The 9,760-nt window shown below is 41.4% G+C and overlaps 1 protein-coding gene across 1 annotated transcript; it reads left to right on the top strand.

Annotated features, from left to right (window-relative positions):
* The first annotated feature begins 439 nt into the window (after positions 1 to 439).
* Positions 440 to 6,106, top strand: LOC138637913 (serine/threonine-protein kinase SBK1-like). The gene is made up of 3 exons (XM_069726835.1): positions 440 to 536; positions 4,083 to 4,285; positions 5,333 to 6,106. The coding sequence occupies exons 1-3, from the start codon at positions 440 to 442 to the stop codon at positions 6,104 to 6,106; spliced, it is 1,074 nt and encodes a 357-aa protein (XP_069582936.1).
* The last annotated feature ends 3,654 nt before the right edge of the window (positions 6,107 to 9,760 follow it).

Below are 9,760 nucleotides of genomic sequence, written 5' to 3'. Positions count from 1 at the left end.
AGAGTATTGGAGGATTTAGGCCATTTTCACACATTTACTTCAGTAACTTGACATAAGAAAGCAACCTGTTAGATTATGTCAACAATTGGCAGATACTGGATAAACCAAGCATGGCCTCCACCCAGAAGTCTTTTGTACCTGGGCTGATCTTTCCACTCAATAGACTTGTGTTTAAGGAGAGATCTTCATTTCCATATGACTAGACGGTCACTTACCCCATTGTCTATGGAAGGAGGAGGAACCTCAATCTCATGGCCATGGTGTCCATATAAGACTGATGGGTCATTGCAGTCATTTGTGATGTGGATCTTTACTACAAGGTCTTTGCACTCAACTCCTAGAGAAGCAACTTCAAATTGTGAGATTGCAGCTCGTCCTACGTCAGATCAAAATCTACTTGAGGAAAATCAACTGAATTGTCATTTTGTTATAATCTACGATGGTCACCCACACCAAAGAGGAGGACTACCAGTATTTGAAGACACTGGGCAGCGGAACCTATGGCAAAGTGGTCATGGCTACCGAGAAGAAGACAGGTAAGGCCTAACATTACAAGGGGGAATTAGTCATATGGGATTTTTAATTTCTGAAACTAGTTAACATGAAAACCATAAGTCTTCCCTGAGCCATGTAGTCTAAAGGTCGGTTATCAGTTGTAATTAGTGCTCTTAGATGTGTCAGACGTCACCAATTCATGTCCTCACATCACCAGATCATTTAAAAAGGTTTGCCTATGTAAAAAACAAAAAACATGATAAAGTGTTAAAAAAATAATTCTATGCAGTAGCACCGTAACTCCTGTGACTCTTCCAACCCCTTAAGAATGGTGGCTTTAGGACAAAGCTATTTTTGTTTCTTCGTTCATGGTAATTTCAGGAGTCATTGTTAAATTTGGGCAATATAGCTGTATGAAAGCTGGGTTATTTCTGGATGAGTTGTATCGGTCTTGGCTGCATTTCGGGGTTCATATAATAACTACCAAAGTTTGTTTTGCGAAAAAGTAAATTAACATAGCAGGTGCACAAGCCTCCACAGCAAAGCATCCAATTCTTAAAAAAACTGTCTAGACTGACATTTTCTGCTATTCATGTATTGCACAAATAATTATTGCTGTACTGCTATGGGGTAGATTTAGTATTACGTTGTGTATCTTTTGGTTAACTAGTTTCTTTTGTACATTTCATCTTCAACTTTATTTTTGCGAGTAGCAAGACAAACTATATATAGGACAATTCTGAATCCACCTGTAGCATCTTTCCTTGGGTGGCTTGTGGGGGAATCCATTTATAGGACAAAAGCTTAGTTTCTACTTTTGCCATTCAAAATCTAATTATTTTGTTTTCCTTCATTGCATACAGTGCATGGGTTTGTTTTTTATAGTATGGATCATGTAACCAGTGATACAAAAGATCCATTTTTTAACATTTTATAAATTACATAAATTCTCACATTTTACTACTTTAGCACAACGAAAAAGAAAGCCACTTATCACATTCACACCGCAGCCTTTAGTTTCAGAGACCTTTAGCATCTATTTTTCCATGATCTGAGGCTGGTTGAGGGCTTGAGGGCCGAGTTGATTTTTTGTAATGATGCCATTTTGGTGTGGATACGATCTTTTGATCATCTGTTGAAGCATATTAATGCAATGTTGTGATGACGAAAAAAAAACAAATTCTAACTAACTTCTTTTGCTACGCCGTTTATTGATTGTATTAATTTTTTAATATGTAGGTCGGGTGATTCTGAATGCAACATTACCAATTGTGTATTTTTTTTAAATGGTTTTATTTTGAATGGGGCGAGTAGGGGGTGATTTGAACTTTTATTTTTAAAATATTCTCACTTTTCACTTGCTTTAACCTCTTAACCACTGGAGTCATTTTCATTTTTGCGCGATTTTGAATGCTCCCCTTCTTTCTAGAGCCATAAATTTTATTTTTTGGTCAATATGACCATGAGAGGGCTTGTTTGTGTGACGAGTTGCACTTTTTCCAGTACACAATATGTTAAAACCAACGGTGTCATTCAAAACAGGAAAAAAAAAATCCATGTGCGGTGAAATTGGTAACTTAAAAAAAATAAATAAATAGCATTTTTTTTTATGTTTGCAAAAAGCCCAAACTGACCTGCCGTTATGATTCTCCAGGTCATTACGAGTTCATAAACAAAAAAACTAGACATGTTTGGTGTCAACGAACTAGTGATGACCTGGAGATTCAATGGCAGGTCTGTTTTAGCATTTTGTGAACATGGTAAAAAAACACAAAAACCAAACTCTGGGATTGCACTTTTTTTGCAACTCTACTGTACTTGAATTTTTTTTTTATTATTTCCTTCAGTACACAATATGTTAAAACCAATGGTGTTTTTAGCTTGACAAGTTGTACTTTTGAACAAGCCTTGACGTGGCCATGTTGACCAAAAACTAAAAGTAATGGCTCTTGGAACAAGGGGAGTAAAAAAATACCCCTGGGGATTTAGAGGTTAAAGCAATTGAAAGTAAAAAAAAAAAATAAATAAATGTTCAAATCACCTGCCACATTCAAATTAATACAATGAAAAAATGTACAATTGTCATTGCCACATTCAGAATCTCCTGGTCTATTAATATATAAAAATTAATCCAATCGGTAAACGGCGGAGAGTTTGTATTTTGGTCACCACAACATTGCATTAATATACAATAACGGGTCATCAAATGATGGAATCTGCACCAAAATGGTACCATTAAAAGCATCAGCTTGGCACGCAAAATATTGGTCCTCACCCATCCCGGAATCCCTTAAAATAGATGCGCTATGGGGGATCGGAAAATAGCACAATATGTTTATTTAAAAAAAAAAAAAAAAAAATTGGAGGTTTTTTTTATTTTCTCCACTTCGATAGCAAACATGTCTATTTGCTTATCTAAAAACCTACATTGTGCCATTTTCCGATAGCCGTAGTGTCTCCATTTTTCGTGTTTTGGGGCCGGGTGAGGGCTTATTTTTTGAGCGCCAAAACAGCTGACATGGTGCAAGTTAAGTTGTACTGCACATGTTGTGTCTCTCCCTGTCTCATGTCTTGCACTGTGCCCACATGTACAGTCAATGTCATGAAGGGGTTAAAAGTGGTTGTCCGGTCTAGAATGGTAAGTATCCAGTCACAGACAGCGACATATGAAACCTTCCAGTCAGTCTAGGACTATGGTGCCAAGGGCCCACCAGTAATATTGACTTTGAGGGGACCCACTTTTCACCTCTATACAAATATTACTGTCCACAAATTCAACTCCATCTCTATATAATAAACAGGGCAGTGTGATTAATGAATGATGAGATGCAGTTTTTTTTCTATGCAGAGTGAATCATGTGAATTATGGTACATACTGCCCATACAGTGGGATTGGGGGGCCCAGATCTGCACAGGGGCCCACCGGGGGATTCCCCTGCTCTCCTATGGGCCAGTCTGAGCCAGCTTCCAGTACACACGCACACACTATAGGCTGCGAGATTTGCCAGTGTCTCCAGTCAAATTTTCATATTCCTGGCCAGAACCAGTCCAGTAGATGTGGTGTCGCACAAGGCCATGCCCACTACATTGATTCTGCCATGGAGTATGATTACCACATACTTGGCAGCCATTCTTAGTGGGGACAGTCAATTTCTTGCAGCACACAGTCTACAGTCACACGGCAACAGTAGACTTATTATTGACTACATAATCCCTTTTAGAAAAATATTGTTGTTCTGGCTCTCAGAACCAGATCCAATTAGTCCATAGAGCCGTAAGAGGACTTCATTTAATTTTTGCATTATTTTTGGCAGCATTTGTGGTGTGGAATAAAATGGTTACACTTTTCTAGATTGCATATTTCATTATCTATAATAGCAACCCATCAGTAAGTGATCATACTGCAGGGGTAACAATGAGCCAAAAGGGAAAGAAATAAGTTGCAATCTTTCACATCCGATCCATCCATCATGGAGCAATACATTACCTGATCTCTTGAGGGGTTAAAGACTAAACGTTAGAGTAATATTCATTTTCCACAAAGTAATTGCTTTGATATATTAATTAATTTTGCTCTTTTAATTAAGGAAACAATGTGGCCCTTAAGCTGATGAAGAAGGCACAGACAAAGTATGAATATTTCCTCCATGAGCTGTGTGTGTCCATCCAGCTATCAAGTCACGAAGGAATCATCTCCACCCACCCCATCTTTGTGGACTCTGATAACTTCTACGTCCTGACCCAGGATTTGGCCCCTGCAGGAACACTTCACTCACTGATAGAACCCGGTGTAAGTATTTCAGAATCACTAATGTTTAATATTATGAGCGAATCTACTCTACTCGAGATTTCCCGAGCACGCTCGGGGGGTCCTCAGTATTTTTTAGTGCTCGGAGATTTAGTTTTTATTGCAGTAGCTGAATGATTTACATCTCTGGTATGAATGCCGCCCCCACATTCGTTTTAGTGGTTTTATGTTGACTAGAAAGTCAGATTAGAAATTGGTATCCTAGATTTAAGTACCCATTAAGGTTTTTCTTTATATCACCCGTTTGTTCAGCTCTCCATGCTTGTGTTGCGACAATGACAGCCCTGACATGCAGATGCGGCACTGCCGGCGTGCTCCATCTATCCGGGTTCCCTTTGCAGCTTATTGGGTAAGCGCTATAGCTTGCTGAATAATCAGGGACCATAACAGATTCGCTTAACTCTACTAATGATCACCAACTCTATTGGACAGATCTGTAGTCACAAGATGGAAAAGGTGAGGGACCAGTGGTGCCAGAAACTATATTACAGGGCCAACAATTAAATACAATAAAGGAAGTCAAGAAGTTTCTGGTACATCGAACAGGTAAAAATCAAAAGTTTTAGTTGAGCTTGGCTAAAATAAATCCAACAACCTGACGCATTAAATGTCAAAGGGTGAACTGTCGTGCCAGAGACGCGTCAGGTTGTTTTTATTTTAGCCATAGTTAAGTAGGTTGAATAAAGACCTAGGTCCATCAACTGCCACCTTTCTCCACCAATTGTACATTTCGTCATGCCATGTTCAAATAAACTTTGATTTTACCTGGTCTGTGTGCCAGAAACATTTCCTTCCTCCATTTGCTGTGTGCTCCAGCAGGATCTGCACCCACCATCTCTATGCCAGTTATCAAATGCTCGTGTTAAGACTACCTGTTCCTCTTCACTGCCCCTATAAGCATTTTACTACACAGGGAACATTTATGGTGGTGAAATTAAAAGAAAACATGGGAGATAAAATATGTACGATCTTAAAATTACCAATTACTTTAAGTGAACAGATATTGAATGGTTTCCTTTACTTTTCCAGGTTGGAATTCCAGAAGCGATGGTGAAGCGTTGTGCGCTACAGTTGACCAAAGCATTGGAATACATGCACGATCAAGCACTGGTGCATAGAGACATTAAACCAGACAATGTGCTACTCATGGACAAAGACTGCTTCCATGTCAAGCTAAGTGATTTCGGTTTGACAAGAGCCATCGGTACCCTCGTACCATCGATGTCACCCTTGATTCCCTTCATGTCCCCAGAGCTTTGTCAGTTGCAATGCCATGAAGCTCTAGTCCTAAGCCCCACCATTGACACCTGGGCCTTTGGCGTACTGCTTTTCGTCTCTTTTACTGGATGTTATCCATGGGAAAGAGCAAGAGAAGATGATCCTCTCTTCCAAGACTTTATCCACTGGCAACGGTTTCAAAGCTACATTTCACCCCCAGGACGCTGGACCAAATTTTCTGCCAGTGCTCAACAATTATTTCACGCCCTGTTCACTGAAGACCCCACCACCAGGAGTCCAGTAAACGTAGTCCTCAACTACCTTCACTTTCCATGGGGAGAAGACTACGTGCCTGAACATTCTCAAGAGATTGTGGTGGACAATGGTGAAATGGATAATTTTGAGACTGAATTAATAGTCATTGAAGGTGAAGATCACTACATTGTGGTGGAGAACCGAGGGGACATCGAGTGCATCATCATAGGTGATGCATCAGTGGAAGCCATTTCTTCGTCCAGTGAGACACTACTGATTTGGTCAGAAAACGCCAACCTCGACTTGGAATCTGAAGTGGAGACAGTTTAGCTCTTGCAAGGTAATAATGTGGCGAGTAGTGATGAGCGAGCGTGCTCAGATAATGTGTTAACAGAGTGCAGTTGTGTGCTGACAAAGTATCCTCGGTATCCTCTAATACTAACCTGCTTGTGTTGTGGCTGTCGAATAGCAACAGACCTACAGGCACGGTGACTCGAATATAGTATTATAGAACACCAAGTGTAGAGCTCACAATCTTGCATGTTGTTTAATATCAATTTGTGTTGTCTTCTGAATTGAAAGATTACAGCTTGTCCAAAGTGCAAATATCAGGGTATTTTACCAAGGGTATATATGCACATTACCTGGTTTTAAAAGCCCATGGAGGAGATGTGAGCAGATTTTAGTATCTTACAGCCTAGCACAGAAACTGAATTTTAGAGAGAGAGAAGTCTTTAGATGGACATGAACCAAGTAATGTTAATGGCCTCTACCCTTCATTAAATTAGCAGTTTTATAAGGAGAAATGTTTGTAACTAGGGTTGAGCGAGACGGGTCGAAATTGTTCAAAAGTCGCCGACTTTTGGCAAGGTCGGGTTTCATGAAACCCGACCCGACCCCAGTGGGGGGTCGGCCATGAAGTCGGCGATCTTTTGAATCTGGAATCGGAATTCCGATCCCGATTCCCGATATGTTTAAGATATCGGGAATTGGTATCGGAATTCAGATTAAAGTGTAAAATATAGAATTAAAATAAAAAATATTGCAATACTTACCCTCTGACGCGCCCTGGTACTAACCGGCAAGCCGCGACGTCACCGAAGGTCCTGGAAGGGCTGATTCTTAGGAAGGAAGGCTGTTGGAAGGAAGCAGGGCGCTTCCGAGGGTGAGTATGTACCTAATAGGAATATACTCACCCTCAGAAGCGCCCTGCTTCCTTCCGACAGCCTTCCTAAGAATCAGCCCTTCCAGGACCTTCGGTGACGTCGCGGGTGACGTCGCGGCTTGTGATTGGCCGCGCGAGCGGTCACATGGGCGGCCAATCACAAGCCGCGACGTCACGGCAAGGTCCTAGAAGCGCGGATTCGAAGGAGGAAGGCTGCCGGTTAGTACCAGGGCGCGTCAGTGTAAGTATTGCAATATTTTTTATTTTAATTCTATATTTTACACTTAAATATGGATCCCAGGGCCTGAAGGAGAGTTTCCGCTCCTTCAGACCCTGGGAACCATGGAAACCCAATGCACTGCATTGGGTTTCGAGTTTCGGCCGACCCCGACTTTTTTATAGGATCGGCCGATTTCACTCGACCCGACTTTTCCAAAAGTCGGGTTTCGTGAAACCCGACCCGATCCTATAAAAGTGAAGGTCGCTCAACCCTATTTGTAACTATGACAGTCTGCAGATCTCAAACTGAACCAAAAGTTTGACATAAGCAAGTGCCGCTTAGTTTCTAGAATAAGAATCCAACAAATCAGGGGTTGTGTTTTTAGGTGAAATTGGTTTAACTATGCCTCAATTACATGTCCTTTCGTTTTATTCATATTGGTTTTAGGGACTTCTTGCCATACAATGATCTACTATATTAGGCAGATTTGTTTTAGTCTTGAATTTATTTTATTTATTTCACTTTCAATATTACTCCAGAGGAAAACTTAGGCTGCATTCTTGGTTTTTAAAGATTATTAATTTCTCTGATCCACGCACCAGACTCACCAGGCGGCAAAGGAGGCCAGGAGATCGAGGACATTATCTAAGTCATGAGAAGATGGGCCAAGGGACGTCTGATCAAGTTTTGTGTCATCAAATCAAGAGGTAGGTGAGCCCAGTCAGATAAAGCTTTTATGACAGGCATTTGCTTAAATATCTATGGCTTCCTTATCCTGTATAAAATGAATATTAAGGAGTTTGCTACAAGATTCCTTTTAAAATAGCATAAGTTAAACCACCGTCTTGCTGCCATCTCATCTGAGGACACCATTATTGCCTCACTACATCATACTAGAAGAAAACAGTAATCCATTACTTCGATAGTATGTTATTCATAGCAGCCAGGGCTGTGGAGTTTGACCTTTTTTATACAGACTCCACCAAAATAAAGTCCGACTGCTAAAATATGTAATACATTGGGTACAGTAGTTCAATGTAGAATATGCCGAATATCTGCATATGGATTTGGGAAAGTTCTGAAATGTCCAATAAATGTCTATTCCTGATCTAATGATCTCTGTTCTTAGTGGAGATGAACTTGCGTGGCTCTTGAAAGGACGAGCTTTATTAGCGAGCAAGTGCATGTTGAGGAAAAAGGAAAAGATGAGGAATGCCAGCAGACCTGCACTCATCTCAAGAACTGCTTAACCCCTTTCTGCCATTGGACGTACTATTGCGTCCATGTGGGGTGGGCTTTACTTCCCAAGGACGCAATAGTACGTCATATGCGATCGGCAGCGCTCACGGGGGGAGCGCCGCCGATTGCGGCCGGGTGTCAGCTGTTTATCGCAGCTGACATCTGGCACTATGTGCCAGGAGCGGTCACGGACCGCCCCCGGCACATTAACCCCTGGCACACCGCGATCAAAGATGATCGCGATGTGCCGGCGGTACAGGGAAGCACCGCGCAGGGTGGGGGCTCCCTGCGGGCTTCCCTGAGCCCCCCGCAGCAACGCGATGTGATCGCGTTGCTGCGAGGGTCTCACCTCCCTCCCTGCTCCCTCCAGCCCCGGATCCAAGATGGCCGCGGATCCGGGTCCTGCAGGGAGGGAGGTGGCTTCACAGAGCCTGCTCAGAGCAGGCACTGAAGGCTGCAGCGCTGCATGTCAGATCAGTGATCTGACAGAGTGCTGTGCAAACTGTCAGATCACTGATCTGTGATGTCCCCCCCTGGGACAAAGTAAAAAAAAAAAATTTCAAATGTGTAAAAAAATATAAAAGTATTCTTCCCATAAATACATTTCTTTATCTAAATAAAAAAAAAAAAAAATAATAAAAGTACACATATTTAGTATCGCCGCGTCCGTAACGGCCCGACCTATAAAACTGGCCCACTAGTTAACCCCTTCAGTAAACACCGTAAGAAAAAAAAAAAAACGAGGCAAAAAACAACGCTTTATTATCATACCGCCGAACAAAAAGTGGAATAACACGCGATCAAATAGACAGATATAACTAACCATGGTACCGCTGAAACGTCATCTTGTCCCGCAAAAAATGAGCCGCCATACAGCATCATCAGCAAAAAAATAAAAAAGTTATAGTCCTGAGAATAAAGCGATGCAAAAATAATTATTTTTTTCTATAAAATAGTTTTTATCGTATAAAAGCGCCAAAACATAAAAAAATGATATAAATGAGGTGTCGCTGTAATCGTACTGACCCGAAGAATAAAACTGCTTCATCAATTTTACCAAACGCGGAACGGTATAAACGCCTCCCCCAAAAGAAATTCATGAATAGCTGGTTTTTGGTCATTCTGCCTCACAAAAATCGGAATAAAAAGCGATCAAAAAATGTCACGTGCCCGAAAATGTTACCAATAGTGTTGAGCATTCCGATACCGCAAGTATCGGGTATCGGCCGATATTTGCGGTATCGGAATTCCGATACTGAATTCCGATACTTCCCGCGTATCGGATACCGGAATCGGAAGTTCCCAGAATTCAAATTGAACGCAGCAGCCAATGAGGAATGAATGAAAGTGTGGGCACATC

This window comes from Ranitomeya imitator, chromosome 5, assembly GCF_032444005.1.
Source record: "Ranitomeya imitator isolate aRanImi1 chromosome 5, aRanImi1.pri, whole genome shotgun sequence".
Classification (NCBI taxonomy): domain Eukaryota; kingdom Metazoa; phylum Chordata; class Amphibia; order Anura; family Dendrobatidae; genus Ranitomeya; species Ranitomeya imitator.
The sequence above is the reverse complement of the archived record's forward strand: the minus strand, read 5'-3'. Positions and strand labels throughout refer to the sequence as shown.